The sequence below is a fragment of the Hypanus sabinus genome, chromosome 20, assembly GCF_030144855.1.
Source record: "Hypanus sabinus isolate sHypSab1 chromosome 20, sHypSab1.hap1, whole genome shotgun sequence".
NCBI lineage: Eukaryota > Metazoa > Chordata > Chondrichthyes > Myliobatiformes > Dasyatidae > Hypanus > Hypanus sabinus.
Genome location: NC_082725.1, coordinates 31,421,376 through 31,446,287, shown reverse-complemented (window position 1 = coordinate 31,446,287; position 24,912 = coordinate 31,421,376). Strand labels below are relative to the sequence as shown.

General features: G+C 38.8%; 1 protein-coding gene across 1 annotated transcript in view; it reads right to left on the bottom strand.

The window, feature by feature from the left end:
• slc6a19a.1 (solute carrier family 6 member 19a, tandem duplicate 1) overlaps positions 1–23,886 on the bottom strand; it is a 28,810-nt gene extending 4,924 nt beyond the window's left edge. Inside the window, exons 1-10 of the mRNA XM_059945285.1 lie at positions 23,592–23,886; positions 15,063–15,203; positions 13,790–13,927; positions 13,425–13,606; positions 11,886–11,996; positions 10,859–10,971; positions 10,628–10,756; positions 8,269–8,425; positions 6,752–6,956; positions 1,866–2,025 (exon numbers count right to left, since the gene is read on the bottom strand). Coding sequence (XP_059801268.1) covers positions 1,866–2,025; positions 6,752–6,956; positions 8,269–8,425; positions 10,628–10,756; positions 10,859–10,971; positions 11,886–11,996; positions 13,425–13,606; positions 13,790–13,927; positions 15,063–15,203; positions 23,592–23,808 — 1,553 coding nt within the window. The 5' untranslated portion in view covers positions 23,809–23,886. The remainder of the gene's footprint in view (positions 1–1,865; positions 2,026–6,751; positions 6,957–8,268; positions 8,426–10,627; positions 10,757–10,858; positions 10,972–11,885; positions 11,997–13,424; positions 13,607–13,789; positions 13,928–15,062; positions 15,204–23,591) is intronic.
• Positions 23,887–24,912: the final 1,026 nt, after the last annotated feature.

The window sequence follows — 24,912 nt, the reverse complement described above, 5'->3', positions numbered from 1 at the left end:
TGTCCTTGAATCTGAAGAGTGAGCGCTGCCCCAAAAATGTCCTGGAGTGTCCATGAAATGAAAATTAATCCTGTGGAAAACTTTAGAAGCAACCCAAGAGAAAAGCCTTTGGAACATGACAGATGGAAGCTCTTCTACCTATTCTCCGAACGTGGATCATTGAAGTACTTGGGCAGCTGCTTGACTGTGCAGTTCTGAGTAAAGCGGGAAATTTTCATAAAGCAAGCTCCGGGACTGTGGTTCATCAGAATTAAAAACCCTAACCATATTGCCTGAATTAACATTAATCCTATGGAACCAAAAGAATTAGAGAGGAAGGGGCATGGCGATATTAGGGAGAACAAAATGACAGTGTGCAGGGAGGATGTCTTTGAAGTTTCTTTCACTGAGACCATATCAGAAGAATTTAGAAATAAGAAAAAGAGTAATCACTTTATTGTGGTTATTCTACAGACTCTCCAATTGTCAGTGGGAGACAGAGAAGCAGATATATTGACATTATGTGTAAAAGCAATAAGATCATAATACTGCCGGCATTTAGACTTCTCTAATATTGACTGGGATTGCTTTAGTATGAGGGACTTGGATGGGAAGGAATTTTAATTTGTGAAGTACATCTGGGAGAATTTTTTGAGCCAGGACATAGATAGATCTGCTGCAGAGCTGGTTCATCTTAGGGAGTGAAGTGGGCTCCAGGTGGAGATGTCAGTCAGTAACACAGATCGTAGTTCTGTAACTTGGGAGGTAGGAATGATGCACTGAGGGACTTGGAGTGCTTTGAATAGGGCAGCAGTAATAGAGAGGGAGGTGAAGAAGGTGCATGGGATGCTTACTTTCATTGGCTGTGGCATAAAATATCAGAGATGGGGCATTATGTTACAGACTTATAAAGCAACGGTTAGGAATATTGTGTGCAGCTATGATTATCACATTATAGAAAATATGTAATTGTGCAGGAGATGCTACAGAAGAAATTCATCAGGATGTTGCCTGGATTGGAGCATTTCAAGTTAGATGGAGGAGCTGGATAGGATGGGCTTGTTTTTCTGGAGCAGAGAGGGTGGAGGAGAGACCTGATGGAGCATTATAAAATTATGAAGGGGAATAGATACGATCAATAATAAAGTCCTTTTCCTATAGTGGAGACGTCCAAGACAAAAGAGCAGAGGTTCAGGATGAGAGGTAGGAAGGGATCTGAGGGAGATTTCTTTCATACAGAGGGTGGTTGAAATCTAGAATGTGCTGTCTGAGGAGGTGGTGGAAGTCAATGCTTTCATGGAGAAGCACCTGTAGAAGAGGTTTAATCACCAGAGAATAGAATGCCTCCAGACCTAATGAGGACAAATACTTTAGATAGGTTAAACAGATGCATGAACATAGTTGGACAAAGAGAGGTTTCAGTCCACTACTCTTCAAGAAATAGTCAACTGGAATGGGATGGTGAGAAGAAATTGTAAAGATGGTGCTGGAGAGTGGTGACCCTTTGTGAATCATCAAATATCCCATTTAGGACTACAACAGCAGAAAACTACAATTACAGCCATAGGCACTCAGTAAGCACCATTGTTGAAAGACATCTAAGAATGCATTGATCTTCAAATTCCACAGCCGCTGGACCACAGGCCACTCAAGTAGCAAGTGCAGTTTTCCTTTAAGAGAACGTGGCCAATGGGCTGGGCTTCAGTTTCTCAGGTAAAACTGAAATGCAGAGCCCTGAGGTCCAGTTCACTTCATCCACCTGGCTAATGTACAGCCTCTGACTGATTGATGATCCAAAACTGTGTATCAGAAATTATATGGTTGGCATTCCAATTCAATGCGGAATTACCATGCCCATTGAAAATTCAAAGAATGAAAGTCGTTACCTGTCAATGCCGTAAATGTAGACAACACCCACCATTTCACAGAATGCGATAATTAGCAGAGGGATGGAGCCAGCATAGGCATCAAACAAAGCCAACCAATAATTGCCAGAGTTTAAGATAAAGATGAAGGCAATTAGAAAGCACACCAGACAAATCAGGCCTATAAAAGAAAAAAAATCAAAAATATATGCTTTGATCAATTTAGCAGAATTGATTGACTGAACTCTCACCAGAAAATCTAAGGAAACACATGAATAAATAAAACTAAGGTCCAGTAGCTATTATCCCCCACCAGCATTCCCTTCTCCAATCATGTGACTAGCAACAATAACCTGCACTCAGTATAGGTTAGGATTTTGCATATTTGAATCTTATAGGATTTTGATCAGGTTTGATCAAGGTTGCTTTTGATCATTAAACTGAGTGATTATTTCTTTCTCTTGTATGTCAGTACACTATGAACACCATTTAAATACGGTGCAGAGTGCATGTTTCACTTCATCTGGAAGTTGGCGACTTCTTGTCGGCACCAGCCATCCTATTGCATTTTTGAGCAAGATTGCCAATAGGAGAAAATATTGTGCTACAACTTTATTTTCCTCTCGAATGGGATTGAAGGGATTCTAAGCACGCGACATTCTGCAGATGCTAGAGATCCAGAGCAACGCACACAAAATTCTAGAGGACTTCAGCAGGTCAGGCAATGTCTATGGAAACAAATAAACAGTTGGCGTTTTGGACCGAGACCCTTCATCAGGACTGGAAAGGAAGAGAGAAGATGCCAGATTAAGAAGTTGGGGAGAGGAGAAGGAGGACAAGTTAGAAGATGATAGAGGAAGCCAGGTGGGTGAGGAGGGAGAATGAAGAAAAATGCTGGGAGGTGATAGGTGGAAAAGGCAATGTGCTGGAGAGAAGAAATCTGACAGGAGAGGAGAACAGACCATGAGAGAGAAGGAAGTAGGACGGGCACCAGGGGCAGGTGATAGGCAGCTGAGGAGGCAAGAGGCTATGGTGGGGAACTGAAGAAGAGGGAAGGGGGAGGGAAAATTACCGGAAGTTGGAGCAATCAGTATTCATGTCATCAGGTTGGAGGCTACCCAGACAGAACATGAGCTGTTGCTTCTCCAACCTGAGAGTGTCTTCATCATGTCAGAAGAACAAGCCATGGGCTGACATGTTGGAATGGGAATGTGGATAGGAATTAAAGCGGTTGGCCACCAGGAAATTCTGGGTTTTTTTTTGCAGATGGAGATGAGGTGCTAGACAAAGAGGTCCTCCAATCTACGTTGGGTCTCATCAATGTAGAGGAGTCTGCATCGGGAGCTCTGAATACTGTAGACAGCCCCAACAGATTCACAGGTGAAGTGTCGCATCGTGTGGCAGGATTCTTTGGGACCCTGAATGGAGGTGAAGGAAAAGGTAACTAGGTAGGGCCGGCACTTCTGCTGCTTGCAGGGGTATGTGCCGGAAGGGAGACTAATGGGGAGGAAAGAATGGACAAGGAAATGAAGGAGGAAGTGATCCTTGTGGAAAGCGGAGTGGGGGTGGTGAGTTAAGGATATGTTTTGTGACAACTGAAGCTTCCTAGATGGCAAGTCGCCCCCCCCCACCCCTCCCCCAGAAAAAAAAAAAAAAAAAAAAAAAAGGATATGTTTTGTGGTGAGATCCCATAGAAGATGGTGGGAATTGCAGAGAATGAAGGATCGGATGTGAAGTCTCAAGGAGTAGTAGGTGAGGACAAGAGGAACTCAATCTCTGTTCAGGCAGCGGGAAGATGGGGGGAGAGTGCGAAAGACCAGGAAATGGTGAAGGATTTCAGGTGAGATCAGCATCAATGGTTGAGGAAGGGAAAGCCCGTTCTTTGATGAAGTGGGACTGGAAAAGAAAGTTTCATTCTGGGAACAGATGCAGTGAAGACAAATGAACTAAGAATTCTATTTCACACAGGTTTCCTGCAGTCAACAGATGGAGAAGACTTCAACCCAATCAGCTTGAACTCAGGACAAAGAGGTCAATCTTTCTGTACCTAATCAAATGTTGTACCCATTTTCCCTGATCATTGTGTTGTGGCAAATCTCTGCAGTACTTCTGTAGATTTGACCATATTTTGATGAAGGAATATTGTCCATTCCATTGGAACAAGCAAAATTAAGCAGTTTGTCATTTCTTCAGTGCTGTACAAAAATGTATTTTGATATGCCATGCAAGTACAATGTATGTTCATCATTTCCATTTCAATCTGGGAACCCTCCCAGTAAGTTGATCCTTAAATTTCTCAACTATCCAAATATAGTTTGCAAAGTCAGTCTCATACTGTCCAATTAAAACCCGGGACCTGAGGCTTGAAGGCCCAAGGTTAGGTGTCTGCATGCAGTCCAAAGGTTGTCTACTCACATGAAGGCTTAAAATGGGACTTCCAATGCAGATCTGAGATCAGATGCACAAACACGGGCCGAATATTGGGTATCCAGAGTATGTACCCATGGCAGGATGGTGTGTGGTTAGCTAGAATTCATAGTGAAGTGCCTGGAGACCAGACATATTCTATAGACTACCAGAGACTGGAGCTCAGGTTACAGTGAGATCCTGTCTGATGATTTTGCTTGAGGGATCATGAATTGTATTGATGGAGGTAGTATAGGTAAAGTGGTCTTCAGCAAGGCCTTAAACAAAGATCCCATGTGGGTAACTGGTTTAGAAGGTTAGAGCTCATGAATCCAGGGTGAGTTTCAAAGTGAATTCAAAGGGAAGCACTGGGCTTTGATTGAGGGTTTTTTTTTATGATTGGTGTGTTTCCACAGAAAGCCTTATGTGGTGATGATTCAGATATGAGTATAAGATTTCTGTTAGTAGCTTGCATATGAACATAAAACTCATTTGTCTTGCTGAAGGTGAGGAAGGTTGTAATTGGCTACAGGAGGATGTAGAATAGCTAATAAGATGGGCAAAGCAGCGGCAAATAGGATTTAAGCTTAAGAAGTGCAATGTGATGCACTTGGGGGAACTAGTAAGGGTAGGACATAGACAATGAATAGTTGAGAATGAATTATATTGAGCACTGTTCCCTCTAACCAGTGCGGATGCGCAGCTACCCAGTAATTTAAATGCTCCCGTGCACATATCTCTTGTTGCCACACAGCTGGGATTTTCTTTTCTACAATGTTGATATCATTCTGAAATCTATGTTAACAAAATTATGAAAAACCTGTAATTGATTACGTGTTAATGAATATAATTCAAAACTGTTCTAAATAAATAATGTACCACAACCTTTACTTTCAAACATTTTAGGGCCTCAATGTATTTACATTGACAGTGTTTCAAGTTACAGATCGTAACAATAAACACAGAATGGAAATCAGTAGCTCATTGTTAAAAACACCACCAGCCCATATCTTTCATTTGGGTGTGAATTTAATTTGGGCAGTGTTTATTAGGAATTTATTTGTCATAAAGGCATTGAGAAACGGTTTATCAAATGTGAAATATTTTCTTTGTTGTACTGTATATCATTATACCTTTCAATTAATAAATAAAGTCAAACTTATGTGATTTTTCAACTTTCATTCTAAATATCCGTAGTATGCATATTATAAAAAATGTAATTAAGTTGTTGCACAGCATTTGGGACTTGCAAAACCTCCTGGTCAAAGCAGCTGTTGGTTTGTGCAGCTATGTCAAAAAAATTAAAGGGGACGTTGATATTGAGGAAGAAAGAGTCTCTGTCAGTGTTATGAGGCACTGTCCAATTACACTCATGTGACCAATTAGCCCACTAACCTCTGTCTTTGGACTGTGGTAGGAAACTGGGGCACCCAGAGGAAGCCCACGTGGTTCATAGGGAGAACGTACAAACTTCTTGTGGGTGGTGTTGGAACTGAACTCCAAACTCCAGAGCGTACTGAGCTGTAATAACACTACACTGATGGCTATGCTACCATAGCCAGGGCACAGTGTATAAGAACAGAGAGGTTTGGTTAGGCCATTAGCCTGTGTACTGTCTACAATTCTGACTACTGTGGTGTAGAACGATGAGACTGCAAAGAATGCTGAGGAGAAGCACCAGCATGTTGTCTAGGGTGAAACATCTTAATTATGAGAAAGACTGGATGTGCTGGGTTTGTTTTCTCTGGAATGGAGGAGGGACATAGCATTAAGAAGAACATTGTAGAGAAGACAGTAGGAGGGAATCAGCTAGGATAGGGAATAAGAGGCTTAGAGATGATCTGACGAAAGACCTTTTCACCTAGAGGACAGTTGAAATCCAGAGTTCACTGCCAGGAAGAGACAAGTGTTTAAGGACTTTATAGATGCACCTTAATTGACGTAGTGGATCAAATGTAAATATAATAAAGTATAGAAGATTGACATGGACGTGGTGGGTCAAAAGGCCCATTTGTATGCCACATAGCCCCTTAATTCTATGGCTGTAACTTGGAAATCTTCCACACACACTTGTTTGCGATGCTGTTGCTGGCAGAGCAGAAAGCACCTGTCACAGAACCAGAGATGAGTTCAGTCAAACGTGGTGCAGAGCCCACACTTACATGCTCCTTGTGGACCACTGGGCCATGAATTTGCTCTAAAACCTGCTTTAATGCCCCAGTTTTCTGGCAAAATTTTAGTTGCCGGTGGTTACAGAGTTTCAGCTGTCATAAGAGCAGTGGTAATTCTACATTTCTTGTTTTAGGTGTGTAAACCCATGCAGAATAAATCTGATACTGCAAGACTGCACAATTTTCAATTAGAAATTTAAACAAGTTCTTGTTTAAGGAATAAATTAAACCATGGGATTATTTGGTAAGCATATCTATAAGGAGCTAACAGCTTTATTTTTTACAGCACACACTGACAGTAAGAATATCGATAACTGAGTAAGTGCTTACCAGTTACTAGTTCCTTGGGCCACTTTTTTGGCAAGATTTTTAAATCTTCCAGTGGAACCAAAACACCTTCTATATTCCCAAACATTGAAGAAAGTCCGAGACAGAATAACATCAGAAAGAATGCAATGGCCCATATAAAAGAGGCAGGCATTTTAGTAATTGCTTCTGTAAAGACGATAAAGGCCAATCCGGTGCCTTCGACCCCCTGCATAAAAGGAGATTGGAAAGAGTTCAGCAGGTTTCAAAGCAACCCAATAACCCAACAGTTGGGTTGGACATAGAGTTGAGTTAGGCGCTCCAGCACTAAGTCCCACGGCCAATGATCAATGATAATAACAGATGTTTCTCTGTGATGGTGTGGTCTATTATAAATTTTGAGGCGACACCATTGCTACACCCTGTGCAGATTGCAAAGTTAACGTAGGCCGGTCAAGAACCATTAATAGAGCCATACAACACAAAAAAACACTAAAGATTTTCCTTCATATTCTGCTTTTCCAAAATTTGGAACTTACTAAAAGATTGGGGAAATTTCAGAAACTGTTGAGTTGATTATGTTCATTCCCAATAACATTTGCTCACTTAGACCTGAATCTGTTAAGGTAATAATACTCTCTAATTAATGCAGGATAGCTAATAATTCATGTATACTTGGAACTCTATGTGGATATGAACGTGTATATGAATGTTATTTTATTCTTTTAGGAAGAGAATGATAAGAGGACCATTTGTCATGCTGATGGATGAAAGGAGACCCTACCATGGCATGAGGGGAATGGTGTTTGGAGGAGGGAGAAGAGGGGTGTAGGTGGGGTACACTTTTTACAGATACACTGCAGAATAGGCCCTTCCCCCCGACAAGCCCAGTTCAACCCTAGCCTAAGCTTGGGACAATTTACAACAACTGTCCGATACTGTGAAAGGAAACCCGAGGACCCAGAGAAAACCCATGCTTTCCATGGGGAGTATGTACAGACTCCTTACAGGTGATGTTGGAGTTGAACTCCAAACTCCAAAGCGCTGAGCTGTAATAATGTTGTGCTAACAGCTGCGCTACCGTAGTGCCCTCAGTAAATAGAAGCAGGCTCCTTCCACTGAGGTTGGGCGAGACTAGAACTAGAGGTCATTTTTTAAGGGTGAAAGGTGAAATGTTTAAGGGGTCTCTTCTTCACTCAGGTGGTGAGAGTGTGGAATGAGCTGCCAGCTGAAGAGGTGGATGTGGGTTCAATTAAGTACATGGATGAGAGGGATATGGAGGGCTATATTCTGGGTGTAGTTCTATGGGAATAAGCAGAATAATAGCTTAGCAAGGACTAGATGGGCTGAAGGGCCTGTTTCTGTGCTGTACTGTTCTATGACTCTGTGACTCTAAAAGCTGATGTTGAGAGGCAAACCTTCCCACGGCGAATGGTAAACCTTCTCACAGCGGCCCTGGACCCACCTGTCAGTTTGGAGGATATGAATCGATTAGCTGCCTAGACAATTCAGCAGACATGGTCGAGACAAAGGAGGCGTACCTGGCTCAGCAATGCCTGCAGGTCACAGGTTTTCAAGCCCAAAGAGGCGACCTTTGCTGGATTAGTGCTGTTTAAGAAGTGAAGCATTTCTTCATAGTTTGTTTGGGTCAGATTTTGCTCTGGTAGATCAAAAGCATTGGTCAAACTCAGGATATTTCTGCAAAAGGACAAGAAAAGACAGAAGTATATGTTTTAATCAATAAACGAAGTTGCACACTTCTTTCGTAATACAGATTATCCCAGAAATCTAGTTCATCCACCTTTAGCCCTCCAAACAGTTGCTATGTTTTAGTTATTTATTTTGAGATAAGAATAGAACAGGTCTTTTGGTCCAACACGCTGTACCAACCAGCAGCCCATTTACTTATCACTAATCTCGTCACAGGACAATTTATAATAACCAATTAACCCACTAACCAGTAAGTCTTTGGACTTCGGGAGAAATTGAAGCACCTGGAAGAAACCCACGCAGTCATGGGGAGGAAGTAGAAACTCCTTACAGACCCCACCAGAATTGAACTCTAAATTCTGATGCGCCGAACTGTAATAGCGTCGTGCCAACCGCTATGCTACTGCGGTGCCCTCATGCCACTTTTCTGGATCAACAACTGAACAAATGTGAACTGGAGACCTTGTTTTTGTGGTTCCCTCCTGTTTAGAAGCAATAGAACTTGACCTGCTGCTTCAGTGATAGTACCTGTGTTCTGAGCTGACAGCTGTCCCATCCTTTGTACACTGCCCTCTGGGAATCAGGTCAGTACCAAAACTGATCTCCTCTTATGGAGAGGGAAGTTCTCTTTTCATATCAAGAGGGAAGGGAGTAAAGGGAGAAGGAAAGGGATGAATAACAGAGAAAAGAGTGGAGAGTCTGACTGGGAAGTAAAAGTCATGACACAGTGACTTTTTCCAAGAAGTGAGGCTTCTTGTTGGAACCACTTTAACAAAACTTCTAGGGATTACTATTGCTGAATCCCGTAACTCGGCAATGGTCACAAACTCAGCAAGACAAGCCAGATAATTACTATCACTACCGTAACAGGGGAGGAGTTGGGAGTTCACCACACAAACCCCAAATCTTTAGTCACCCATTTCTCCAAAGATTCACTGACACCAACGAGACTTAACTCAGTGGTGCAATGGAATGCTCTTTACTTGCCTGGTTGAGGACATAATTCACTACTGAAGAAGTTCAAGAGCAAGGACAACACAACCTGTTTAATCAGCAGCTCATTTTGCTTCTTTAAGCATCTATTTATTCAAATACAAATGCACTGCTGTTACATCATGGCCTATACTTAGCTTACACTGCAACAACTCTGTCTATAACCAAATATCTATTTGTGAATTTACTTCGGTCTGCTTGACCCTGCATTGAAAACTTGATAGCCTTTTCCTCTTCCATCCAATGATTATTTTCATTCTTGGAATGAGATTGTCACTAGCACCTTCACTGAATAGAAAGGCAGGAGCAGAAGGTGCATAGGGACATCACACCCTCCAAGTACTGACCCAGGGTTTGCACTTTCCAGACCTGGACATGGATGGCTAGTCCTTCGCTGTTGATGGGTCCGTCGTTGTGTGAATGAAGTCACCAGAGAAAATCACTGGCAGATACAAACCAGCTTCTTTATTTGACAAAACAAGATACAGCAGGCATCGTACGGAGATGCTTTCGGTCAAAATGTCCTGCGGGCCCAACATGGGGCTCGATATTTTATGTGCCAAATATCAAAGGACAACTCCATGCTTCTTTGAAACCACATACAACCTTCGCACGTCCTGACTGGCACACACTTCACAGACATACAAATGAATTTTAATCAGCATTGTCTGGACTGAGATTCACAGCTTTTAGGAACCCATTGTTCAGAGCTGCACTCCAAATTAAATCCACAATGCATTTTCAGACATGAAGACTGGTAGCCAAAGTCAAATGTATATGTCCTAACCCCAGAAATCACTCTCACAGCTCAACTTCCTGGAAATCACTAGAGATTAAGACTTTCACCGGTCAGGCAGCTGTGATTTGTGTAAAAGGGCTCCCTAAACATTTTTCCAAAGGTAAAAGTGGTGCATGTCAAGTTTTGCCCTGCAAATCCTACCATTAATGCACACCCTTCAAGAATATACAAAAATATACAATGAAAGAGAAAGACACAATAAAAGCATCAAAAGTTGATTTGCACAGTCTCAGGTAGCATTATATAATAAATGTTGAAAGTGAAACTATATTTCTTTTCAAATAGATGAGTGGATTTGAAGATGTTTAATGTAAAATATTTGAGCTGCTCAATTATTTGAATTGTGACATAATATTGTGAAATTAAGATCCGTGCAAAAAAGCAGCAATATTACTTACTTATCAAAACAGGCATCAAATTGCTCTGTTGCTCGGAAGCCAATAATGGAATATATTACTGTGGCTGCATATACGGATGTGAAACCATTGATGATGGAGATAAGCACAGCATCCTGCTCGCAGTTGTTGCTGAGGAAAAGAGTTATATAGTTAGTTAGTCATTCAATATTAATTTGTTTTATTAGAACTAGATTGTAGTTTCTTAGCCACTTCACACTAGGTACTACTTACTGAACAGAATTATAACTGGAGAAGGATATAAGTCCACCGAAAGCCAAGGAGAAAGAATAAAATACTTGGGCTCCAGCATCCAACCAGGTGGTTGGATTTGACAACTCTTTCACCTTGAAAACAAAGAGAGGGATGCTTAGTTATTTTTACCAAAAGGGGATTTAATAACAGTAACTTCTGGATTTATAATAGGCCATTTTAAAGAACAGAATGTTATTTCTTGCTGAACATATGTTTGTTTGGCTTAATGGATATTGGGATCACCTTCTGGAAATGTCACAAATTTGGAAATCTTATCAGCAATGAGAAGGGCAACAAATAACACAGTTAGTTTTAATAGGACGCACAAATGGGAAGGCGATACATCTTAGAAGGACACAAAAGGACAAGGTCATACAACCAAAGGAAACGCTTTGGAAGGTGTCATTTCCTATCAATGGAAATCTTGGAAGTGACGTTAGGTTATTTTGGTGGACAAACAATAACCTAGAATCCATGTCCAGTTAGTGTAAGAGAATATTATTGAACTAATAATAAACAAAAAACAAATCTCACATCGTGTAAGGAAATCTGATTCTGAAACTATCTAAATCCACATTACAATTATGTATAGATTGTTATTGCATTAATAATCATCTTAATTCACCATTTGTGAATATGTATTCAATGTAAAAATGTTATCAGTTAAAAAAGGATGGCCTTGGTGCTACTGGATTGTCACAATAATCCTAGGTGGTTCACTAATCATTCTCAGGAAGGAAACTTGATATTTTGGCTTCTATGTGACTCTAGTGTCAAACTGCCTTTTAACATTGTCTTCTTGTATTCAACTTTAACATTGTCTTTGTTGGGGCAATTTTTGACAACTTAAAAAAATTATCTTCCTTTCCAACTTCAAACTACTGTATGTATTGTTGAGGGTCAAAGTCACCATTTCTACTTTTCTTTTTGGTAATAAGTATCATAATAGAGATTACTGACTTAACAAAATTTCACATAACTGAGAGAAAAAGCAATAAATATTTACATCTGGTGTAAAGAGAAATTTTATTCCATCAACAGATCCTTTTAACGTTAGGCCCCGTATCAAGAAGATTGTAAGTATCAGATAAGGCATAGTAGAAGTAATGTATACAGCCTGCAAGAAAAGAGAGAAGATTAAATCCATTGTATTAGAGCAGTGGTTCCCGACCTTTTTTATGCTATGGACCAATACCATTAAACAAAGAGTTTGTAGATCCCAGATTGGGAGCCTCTGTCTTGAGAAATCAAGTCACTTTACACATTCTCTTTAACATAATGTCTGTTGAAACCATACATTGCTCAGTCCAGATTTTAAGCTGCAGTTATTGTAATCAAGCTATAGAACAAAATGTTCTTACGTACATTTATCACACTTTAATCACTTAAATTCATAATACCATTTGATGTTACAAAACATGCCAGTAAATACAAATCTCAAGTGCAGCATTCTTTTTTTTTCTTCTTTTTAAATTTTATTTATTTATTAAATTTTAGAAGATTACAAAAAATAAATGTGATGATAAAATAGTGAGAAAAATAATACTAACCCTCCCCCCCCTTAACCCTTATCTAAAGAAAGAAAAAAAAGAAGAGAAAGATTGCCTGGATATCGGAGGATCCCCACATGCTCCATGTAGTTCAAAATAATTTTAATATTTATTTTTACTTTCCCCAATTACTTTATAATTTTATCTTCAAAGGACCTATGTATTTAATCCTATCTTTTGTAAGTATGGGAGCCAAATTTTCAAAAATATATCATATTCATTTCTTAGATTGTATGTAATTTTTTCAAGTGGAATACAACTATGTATTTCATTATTCCAACAATCCATAGTTAAATATAAATCAGATTTCCAAGTAACTACGATAACTTCTTTAGCTACTGCCAATGCAATTTTTATAAATTTTTTCTGATACTTATTCAATTTAAGTTTCGGTATTGTCCCTTCAATGTCTCCTAATAAAAATAATACTGGACTATGTGAGAGTTGTACTCCAATAATTTGTTCCATTAAAAGTCTTAGACTTATCCAAAATGGTTGAATTTTAAAACAAGACCAAGTAGAATGTAAAAAAGTACCAATTTCTTGATTACATCGAAAACATTGGTCAGATATATTTGAATTTAATCTATTTATTTTCTGTGGTGTTATATATAATTGATGTAAAAAATTATATTGTATTAATCTAAGTCAAACATTTATTGTATTTCTCATACTATCAGAACATATTCTTGACCAGTTTTTTCCATCAATTTTAACATTCAAATCAGATTCCCATTTTTGTCTTGATTTATGAATTCCTGATTTAATTGCCTGTTTTTGAATCAAATTATACATACAAGATGTAATTTTTTTAATTTTTCCTTTTTGAATTAATGTTTCTATTTCACTAGGTTTTGGCATCAACATTGTTTGAAGTGCAGCATTCTGTCAATAAATATTCTGAAAGATAATTCTGAGTATGAGGAAAGTTACACTGTCTCCTAAGGATTGGAGTGAAAATTGTACAATACAGGTAAAATGAATTAGTACTGTACCTTGCCAGTTGTTTCAATGCCTCTGATTGTGCATACATATAGGACAGACCAAGCACAGATGAGACTGAGTAGTAGCCACCACTGGATTGTGCCTGAATCATTGATGCTGGTTGAAATGTTTAATGACTCTCTGTACCAAAAATAATCTACTGAAGAGCTCCTGGCACATTCCTCCACATATCCTATCAAAACATGAATAAAAATAGTACTATTCCTGAAATCAGAGTGCCGCAGTAATATCCTTGCTTGTCTTGAGAATCGAGCGAGCAGATTGACTCCATGATGTAATTTATATCAAACTGCAAGTAGGTTTTGTTGAGGATTGAGTAAGGATATTTGGAATAGTAGGCAAAATTCATCTATACCTGTACCGTTTTCTGCCATTGGGCAATTGCTCCAAGGTAATGGCTCTTGAAATGAATTAAAGATGTACCACATAACCAACGCAATTATGCTGTTGTAATATAAACCCACCAGGAATGAAACCAACATTGATGCTATACCTAAAAAAAACAAGAGTCAATATAAATGATATGAATACTGCAAAGCCAACAGAGGCAATAATGTATTTGTACATCAGCATAGTATCTAAGTTAAAGAATTGAACCGTGAAGACTGCGGGCAACTCTACAGTATTTCACTGATTAAAGCTTCCGGTGTTCACTGATTAAAGCAACAAGGGAGATTGAAGCTTCGAAGTGAATGCGGAGGGTAAGCACCAGCTGCTTGCTTTCTGATTGCTGGTGGGATCGCTCTGCTGCCGGAGAGGGGATCCTATGTGGCCTGTCACTATGCCCAGAGGACATTATCAAGATCTTTCTGTACTTATGGATGTAGATAGAGATATGCATTTGAACTATGGTCAATGGACCTTTTATCAGTCTTATAATTTTTTATATTCCGTGTTTTCACCCATTCCTTCTCGTTTTTTTTTTGAGAAGGGCAGGGGTTTTTCTGGTAGTTTCTTTGGGCAGGCAGAGGGGGATTCAGTGGCCGCTGTTCTTTTTGTGTTTCATGTGGCAGAGGGGGTTTGGGGGTTGATGTTCTTGTTGTGTTATGTTCAGTTTGGTTTTGAGTGGCGAGAAGGTTATTTGGGCACTGATGTTTTGTTGCAATCCATGCAAGGGAGAGGGGTTCGAGGGTTGATGATCATGTTGCCACTCTTTTGTTTCTTGGTTTCATGGTTATTTGGAGAAGAAGAATCTCAGAAATGTATATACTTTGATAATAAATGAACCTTTGAATCTTGAATAAGGGTTTCCAACCTTTTTTGTGCCATGCACCAATAATATTAAGCAAGGGGTCCATGGACCCCAGGTTAGGAATCCCTGCTCTAACAGATTATTCTTATTGTAGTTGATGAATTGTGTACTAGCTCATTTAGAAATATTGACAACTAATTTTTCCCAACTAATGAAAGTTCATCAACCTGTTGTGTAAACTCTATTTCTCTCCTTACAGATGCTGCCAGGTCTAATGACTTTTTTTTTACAATCTCAGGTAAATCTTCTTGTTTGACGTTTGTTTTGGTTTTTACGTGTACATGCAAAAGGAAGTTATGGAACAATATTCAAATCCAAACATGTTCATCTTTTCAATCATGTTACTGCATTGAAAATCAGAACGCTAATGACTTACCCACTCCTTTAAGGTAAGGATGGATAGAACTCCAGACCCCAACACTGCCTTTCCGCAATCGCTGTCCAATCGCAAACTCCAGATGCAACAGTGGGACGCCCTCCAACACCAAGAGAATGAGGAATGGAATCATGAATGCGCCTGGTAAAGATGAAAAATGCATTGATGCAATAATGGAACATGAGTGCTCTTATCAATGCTCCTTAACACTTCTGGGTTCTTTAGAGATACTTGGGGGCAGGGAATGGATAACATCTCATTTCAACCATCCAGATTTATAAACTTCCACATCAGTGTGGCAAATTTAGTCTACACACAAAATCTTCTCCAGTTTTACCATGCGAAGAAAATCCACTAGTTCATCAATTGACATTTCACACGAACCTTCCTGAGCAAGAACACGACTGAGTGGAGATAGAGTTGGAGTTGTTTAATAATGAAGGCCCACATTTTTATTGACTGGATTGACTCCTCAAATATACTCAGATGGCACTTTATTCGATACCTCCTGTGCCTGATGAAGTGGCCACTGAGTGTATGTTTGTGGTCTTCTGCTGCTGTAGCCCATCCACTTCAAGGTTCAATGTGCTGTACATTCAGAAATACTCTCCTGCACACCACTGTTGTTACAAGTCAAGTCAACTTTTATTGTCATTTCGACCATAACCGTTGGTACAGTGCATAGTAAAAATGAGACAACTTTTTTCAGGACCATGGTATTCAATGACACAGTATTAAAAAACTAGACTGAACTACGTAATAAAAAAAAAACACAGGGAAAGCTACACTAGGCTACAGACCTACACTGGACTGCATAAAGTGCACAAAAACAGTGCAGGCATTACAATAAATAATAAACAGGACAGTAGGGCAAGGTGTCAGTCCAGGCTCTGGGTATTGAGGAGTCTGATAGCTTGGGGGAAGAAACTGTTACATAGTCTGGTCGTGACAGCCCGAATGCTTCGGAGCCTTTTCCCAGACGGCAGGAGGGAGAAGAGTTTGTATGAGGGGGTGCAGGGGGTCCTTCATAATGCTGTTTCCTTTGCGGATGCAGTGTGTAGTGTAAATATCCATGATGGTGGGAAGAGAGACCCCGATGATCTTCTCAGCTGACCTCACTATCTGCTGCAGGCTCTTGCGATCCGAGATGGTGCAATTTCCGAACCAGGCAGTGGTGTCTGGTTACGTCTGGTTATCTGAGTTACTGCCACTTCCTGGCAGCTTGAACCTGTCTATCCATTCTCCTCTGACCTCTCTCAATTAACAAGGTGCTTTCACCCACAGAACTTCAGCTCCCTGGATGTGTTTTCATTCTTTGCACTATTCTCTGTAAACACCAAGAGACATGAAACTCCCAGGAGATCAGGAGTTTCTGGGTTAATCAAACCACCCCTCTGACACCATCAATTATTCCATGGGCAAAGTCATTCAGATCACATTCCTTTCCCATTCTAATCTTTGGTCTGAACAACAACTGAACCTTTCGAGCATGTCTGCATACTTTTATGCATTGAGTTGCAGCCACATGATTGCCTGCTTAGATATTTGCATCAACGAACAGCTGCACAGGTGTACCTAATAAAATGGCCACTGAGTGTAGCTTGCACGTGGATCCTTACTGTCCGCACAGAAGACTTTGAATATATAAACATCACTTGCGCCAAATCCAAAATCCCATAGCTGAGGGGGTCAGAACATAATCCAGCATGATATCAGTGCCCAATCACAACTCATTCAATTGTATTACTTATATTTACAACCATAAAAATAGACTGGTTTGTAGTTTCTATATATTCCTCATCTAGACACATATTGGCTAACAATGTAGGTAGAAACATAGTCTTGTATTTTGTTGAACACTTGAAGAGAAGACTTAGGCCAATTGACATAATTTGTGATTATAATGCCTAATTATCTCCAGACTATCTCCAAACTGAAGAAGATACTACTTCCAGAAATCAATTCGCACTCAGAAGCAATAGATACTTTTCATATTTACTGCAGCAATTTGTCAAAGCTTCCTTGACAATAGTCTTTAGAATTTACCAGTTGGAAGATCAAGAGGGCCAACTCCATTCAAGCGTTCCTCCAAATTACACAACACCTTGAAATATATTGTTGTTTCTTTGTCCCTCTCGCCAAACAGTTCTGTGGGATTAACTTCAAGATCATAGCAGTAGAACAAAATACTATTTGAACTTACAGTAATGCACACACCTCACGAGTAAATAAAAATAGAATACTCAGCTAATTGATGAATGAATGACTAATTACTAAATAGTTCAAGTTCAAGTTTAATCATTATTCAGCCATACATGAATATGTCCGAATGAAACAGCATTCCTCTGGGACCAAGGTGCAAAATACATTACCAACAGCACACAGCACACTGCAAATAGCACATGTGGTTATGATTTCAGAAAAACAGTCACAAAGAAAAAAAATAATAGCTAGAATGGCTAGATAAAAAGAGTGGATAAAATTGAATAAGACTATGCTTGATTCACCCAGCACCACACTTGGTCTTTGTGCTAATCCCACTGGGTGTGGCTCTCTGACATACTGTGCTGAAAGCATCCACTGCTTGGGCCTTCCATCTGCTGGGGTAGGCTGAGCAAAGCACCTGGTCTCAAGCAAAACAACTAGAGGACCTACTTCTTATTAGCACCTTCATGCCCATTGACAAAGTGCTAGTTTAAGATATTTTCACTACTTTAAAATAACTCTAATATTTAAATTTCAATAGTTCACACGTGTTCTCAGTACAGTACTGGTATAAGATAATAACCATGACCCTGTAATGTTCTCAGTTCTATGAGTGGTATATTGAAAGAAGCTGCTGCCTGATTAAAGGTGATCACTGATTATGTTGAGAAAAATGCTCCCGAGGAGATTGGTAAAACTTGAAATACAGAGAGAAAGCATGTTCTATTTTAAGACCAACTGAAGTCATTTTTTCCCTCTCTCTCTCAACTTTCTTTCTTAATCCAAATGTTCTCCTCTCTTTATTTTTCACTTTCTGTATCTGATTTGGAAATTAATTCACCAATCATTCACTAAATTATTCAGTTACACACAGTTGTTGATGTGCATTTTGTAGTTCATCAGAACACTAAAATCCGGCATCAAACACCACCCTCAGATGCTCATTAAATCTTCTTTTATAACATTAATTGACAGCTAATATTCATAAAATATCCAAAGCACATGCATTTGGAGAGGTAATAAGCGTCTGTTCCCTTCACAGTTTCAAAGGTCACCAGCATTCTAAAGTGCTCCAGAAAAATAAATATCTTTCTTTACAATTATCAGTTAAATTAGATATTTGCTTTAAAGAAAGAGTTCTGTGGTTTAAAGTGGACATCGGGTAAATTAACAATTTTTATATAGGACTTTACTTCTGTATATTTTAATGGAAGATGTGCATGTAGGGGAATTATAACTGTCAATGGAGGCTAAAATAGAGAAAGAATATGATTCAAATCAACAAAGAGGACAGCTCAAAGTGTTTTCTGAAACATTAGAGCATTGGCTTCTGATTCTGATTTTGCTTTGGACCAAAGAACATCTCGTTCGCAGAATAGGCTAACATTTAGTGCAGACTAAGTGAACTATCTAAAAACATTCATATTTGAGTTACGCACAGACCCTGCCAAGTGGAGACTAAAAGTACCTCTGCATGAAGTTTGAAGGGGCTTTCTCATTTCTCCTCTTGTACAATATGGCTTATTCAAGTGACATGGTTCTACGGTAAGTATTTTCTTTCAAAGGAATGTGGGCTTCCCCACATACCCCTACCAATACCAAAGCTGAGAGGTTAACTGAATCTTTTTCAAAAGACTGTTAAAGAAACCTGGAGTCACAAATAGGAAAGATTGGACAAGTGTTGCAAGTTATTTTCCTAAGGGACAACAGTGAGACAGACAGTCTTGGAAAAATACCATACTTTCATTAATGCTTCAGTTCCAGACTTAGATCACGAGCTATCGGAATTTACGTTCCTTGGCTATCTGTGATGAGATTTGAGCTCATTTCTCTTATTTGACCAGAGACTGCCGCAGAGTGATTAGAATCTAAAATCTTGATTAATACTCAAGGATTGCCTCTCAGCCTCAAGATAACAGACTCTGTCTGGGACCAAAATGCTGCTGAATATTGCTTTTTCCTCTTTTCAGTCGCTTTGTACATTGGCCATCTTCTGGTTTCATTTTCCGGTTTTGAGCATTTGCAGATCTAAAGTTGGTGACTGAACAGTAAATTGTTTTTCTTAACCTTGACCTTGTTCTGCTGCTCCCTGAAACCATGATAGACCGATATAAAATCAATAAAATGCCAGTCAAGGTTCAGCATGATATGAAAAGACCATTATATATTTATCAAGTTACACAGTGCATTTCACTTCGATAAGAAACTGATAGAAAGCTCTTGGTTAATACCCCAGGCTACACCTTCACTATGTGGAAGAATAAATAGTCTTTGCTTTTGTAGAGCATAGACAGCACAGTATAGGCCATTTAGCCCGATTTATAACTCTAAAATCAATCTAATCCTATCCTCCATTTTCCCATCTGCCATTTCTAGTCCAGATCTGCATCTTGTCAATGTCCTGCTATAACCTATGGCAACATTCTACACTATTCATTCTGACTCAAAAGCTGCCCTGAATTCTATTTTACCACAAAGCAGCATTCCCTTTGAAGAGCTGAAACAAAAAGGGATAGAAATTCTCCATATGTTTCTAATTCAACGCTGAATATTCTTCCCCGGAGTGGATAAAGATGGACATTGAATAGTGATTTTGTCAGTGATGACTGTATCCCATGAATTAATACATGAAAACAAACTAAATTAGCAAGAATTTTGAGATGCATGGATAGGTAAGGATAGCTAGTATTGATTTTTTTTTTAAAGGCAAATGGCATTTTGCATGTACAAGATATTTTTTCTCAAAGCAAAACAACTAACCAGGCAGAATTGTCTTCAGAAGACTCCAATCCCAATTGTTACTCTTTGGGAGAATCATTAGATCCTAGGAATGTCAATCTGTTTAAAGTATGTTTCCTGCACATTGTCTAAAATGCAGCTGTCTTGAAATCATTTGAAATTGCAGTTGTGGCAATATTCAGACAAATAGGAGACATTTACAACACACTAATACATTATATAATGTTACTTGGGACTGTTTTATGATCAGGCGAGTTAATAATTTACTGACAAAAAAAATAAAGCAAACAGCTCTTCAAAAAAATCTGTTTTGGTTCTAAACTCTAATGTGAGTGTGGCGTATCAGGAGGAACGGGGGAAAACTAGAAAGGATGTGATGCCAATTAGTTATGTAGAAAATAAGCTCTTTATGATAATTTTACTCTTAAACCAACCAGAAGAATGGCCAGAAATACAAACAGAAGGACTAGTATGTTTATTCTATAAAATCATCACAGTCTGCTTGCAGGATTTTAAGTATATTTATTGGCTTAATGGTTATGAATTTTTAACATGAGCAACTGAACCCCAGTTAGCAGTATATCCGTTGCCTTAAAAACAGGTATTAGAAAACAGCTCTGCTCCCCAGCCCACACTCACATTTACACACACTCCAATGTTTAGAACATTGCATCTCCTCATTTGACACTCTTTTTAATATATCCATTGACATTTATTAACTACTTTTCAAAGATGAATGTAGTTTCAATTATAGAAATATGTCTATTTATTTTTACCTCAAAAATAAATTGTGAGTCCCACAAAGAAAATGCACCAGTACAAATATCATTATTTGTAACAATGTAAAACAGGAAGGAAGCAATAGCTGAATTCTATAAGAATCTTCATTTATCTCAGAGAGGTATTTACGAGGAGTTTGAGGAGATTTTGTTATGTCACCAAAGACACTAGCAAATCACTACAGATGTACAATGGAGAGCATTCTAACTGGTTGCATCACCATCCAGTATGGAGGAGCCACTACACAGTATTGGATAAAGCTGGAGAAAGTTGACAAGTCAGCAAGCTCCATCATGGGCAATTGGCTCTCCAACATCAAGAACATCTTCAAAAGGCAATGCCTTAAGAAAGGTAACATCCATTACTAAGGACCACATCACCCAGGACATGCCCTCTTCTCATTGCTACCCTCAGGGAGGACGGGCAAGTACCTGAAAGCACATACTCAACATTTTAGGAGCAGCTTCTTCCCCTCTGCCATCAGAATTCTGAGTGGCTAATGAACCAACCCATGAATACTACCTGACTATGTTTTGCTCTCTTTCTTCCCTACTTAACTAATTTTTATACATATTTTATTGCAATTTGTAGCTTTCATGTATTTCACTGTACTGCTGCTGCAAAACAACAAATTTCATGACATACATATGTCAGTGATAGACCATAGGACCAAAAGACGTAAGAGTAGAATTAGGCCATTCAGTGCATCGAGTCTGCTCCTCCATTTCAAAATGGCTGAGTTATTATCCCTGTTATTAAACCTGATTCTGATTATCTAGAAATTGGTCAACATAATCATCTCCTACCTGAAGATGCATTATTTGTCTTACATTCAGAGACAATATTTTGTTCTGAGGTTCTTTATATTTCCCTGTTTGTTTATGTAATAAACCTCTCAATTTCAAGTTATTTTGTTTTGTCTATGTTCCTCTCCATCTGAGAATTGACAGTGTTGGTAACTGAATTGTTCTGAGTTACCTTTTGAACAGAATGATTTACAAAGCCATAGGGAAAGGGATTGTTAGCATTGTGTTAGCTGGAATCAGTGCAGGTTTGATGGACAGAACACCCTCCTGTGTATGATCTTTTTGATTCTAGGATTAAATAGCTTGGATTCTGAACATCTCCTCAAACTTTCTCTAACCAGAGAAATTTCAGCTTCTTCCTACCAAGTTTTACTCGGGTTATTAGGGCTCACAGTGTTTGTGTGCTACATCCCATATGAGAAATACTGAATTTTCCTATAGCTACTACTTTTTCATCTTTCAGAAGAATTTGTTATTCCATTCATGGTGCACAGCTGCAGCAGCTAAGTTTTTAAGCCTCTATACTGGCCTACTTCTGCGATTCTACAATATCTCAATAATAATTATGCTAGATGACAGATGCCTATTTATAAACTTTATTTATAAAGGTAATTTATATGACATATTACATATTATATTACATGCACAATGATGCAAATGTAAGTGTTTTACTTGCATCATTTTTTATTTTACATTCTGGGAAGTTGAAAAACAAGTATTGCCCACATTGTTCAGGGCCTACCTCTGAATCATACACTTTACAACGGAAATTTAATCTAACCAGTACCTTCACTACTTCATTCCACATTCATTCTTTTTCTTGTGTGTTGATTAGTAAGTACCAGTATGTTTTATGTTGCATCAACTAATATGTTAATATTCAGAATTAGTGCTTTAAACGCAGGAACTTATAGAAATGAAAAAGACACTGTTCACGCTCTTGGGCTAGCAGAGACATTATTGAATTTAATGTTCCCACCCTGGCTCTTCAAAATAAGATATATCCAGCAGCCAGCACCTTGGCCATTGTATCTTGACTAGAAATTTATCATGTGTGAACGTTAGTACCATTTTTAAATTCTTCTCACACTCTCATCATTTCAACTTTGATTCTACCATTCACGTACATGCTAGAGATTCACCAGACTGATTCCTGGGATTGTGGGATATTCCTAAGAACAGAGAGAGGGTCAACTAATCCTGTCTCCTTTCCACTGAAATTCTAACAGTAACTTGCAAGCTAGACACAGTGAGAATGTTTCCTCTCTCTGGGGTGCGTAGAACCAGAGGTCACAAACAAGGCAGTGGGGCCAGGTCATTAAGTAGGTTTAAGTAGGTATATTTCTTCATATGAATTTGATTAAAAGGTATGGAGATAAATTGGAAATATGGTATTGAATCTGCCATGATCACATTAGCAGAAGATGCTCGAAGGGCTGAATGGTCTGCTTCTGTGATCCTACGTTTCTAGTGCCCCCTTACTGAGAATCACATTACCCAATACAATGGTGCTAGCCTAATTCATTCTGTATTTGTAATCAAATAACACTTTGCAAACACTAAGCTGCTGGTGACAGTATGTAAACGCTGAAGGAAAATAGATGAAAATAATTGCATTTGAAAATGATCAAATTACATGGCGTTCCTTCAATTAATTTGAACAATTACAATCCAACCTGATACTTTACTTTTACAAAATGAATTTCCACTGAAGCATGTCTTTGCAACATTGAAATCCCAGGCTACCTAATATTAATGCTCTTATTAATAAAGTCCTGCAAAGACTTATTTTCATTCAGAAAAATTACTGGTCTTCACACTTCGTTCAAGAAGTAATCTAGCTTTCATTCACTTATCCTTCCACCCATTCTGTTCTTTAAGATAAATATCACATTGTACTTTAACTTCCACTTAATAATACACATTTACAGTGAGAACTGTAAAATTTATTTTTGTCTCTTTATATCGTTTGATGATTAACAATTGTTTTATTACATACCTCCTCCGTGGCTTTGACAGAGATAGGGGAATCGCCACACATTTCCTAATCCCACGCAAAAACCAACACATGTTAACAAATACTGAGCTTTGTTGTCCCATTTGGGTCGATCATCCACCTCTTCGATTTCTCTCCTCTCGAGTTCATCATAGGATGGAATTCTATCTTCCAGACCAGGATTTGGCAAACGGAGTTTTGAGAGATTGAACCTTGGCATGATGGGTTTGAAACACCAGCTCACAATGGGAACAGAGTGACTGAAGGATGTCTGAATAAAGTGGAAGGTGCTGTTGTTAACTATGTGCTTTTATAGGGAACCTTTAGCACCAGCATCTGTAGGTGTATCTTCTGCAAACTGATGTGTTAGCAGAATGTTCGGCCATCCTAGTAAAATTTGATAATTATTAATGCATTTTATCACTTGGAAGATTACAGTTCTGAGATACAATTACAAATTTTGTATCAGAGGACCTTTCAATTTAGATTTATTTGATTCTGTAAAAATTGCAAAGCGTTCAAATCCCCTCCTTTATTTAAATTTTATAGCCCACTTTTTTAACTGCAAGGAAATCTACCCTTTAAAATTTTAAATTGTATTAGCAGATCACAGGCAACAAAAACAGTAAGTATGTAGGAAATAGGAATAATTATTATCATCTGATCATTTCAATACATTTATTCCAAGCCATGTGTTTCATTTGCACAATCTCACAGCTTATCAGAAGCTGTAGTTTATGTTATTTTTGGGTCATCTGGAGATTTGGATAATAAGCCTAGAAGAAGTAGTGGATACAGCCCTGTCCATCACAGGCAAAGCCCTCCCCACCATTGAGCACATCGACAAGACACAAGGAAGGAGCATCCATGATCAAGAACCCCACTATCCAGGCCATGCTTTCTTCTCCCTGCTGCTGTTGGAAAGGTGGTTCAGGAGCCATAGGTCCCTCACCATCAGGGTAGTTCATAGTTATTTCTCTTCAGCCATCAGGCTCCTGGACCACTGTGGATAACTTCACTCACTTCAACTCTGAACTGAGTCCCCAGTTCTCAGTACCACTTATGTTTATTTACTACTTATTTTGTATTTGCACAGATTGCCTTCTTTTTGCACATTGCTTGTTTATGTGTAGTTTCCCATTACTTCTACTGTGTTTCTTTGTTCTACTGTGAATGCCTGAAACAAAATGAATCTCAGGGCAGTATGCGGTGACGTACATGTACAGTACTTTGATAATAAAGATAACCTGAACTTTGAATTTGGAGACTTGATTTCAAAACTTGCTGTGTACTTGAAATAAAAGCCGGTATCCTCAATATTGAC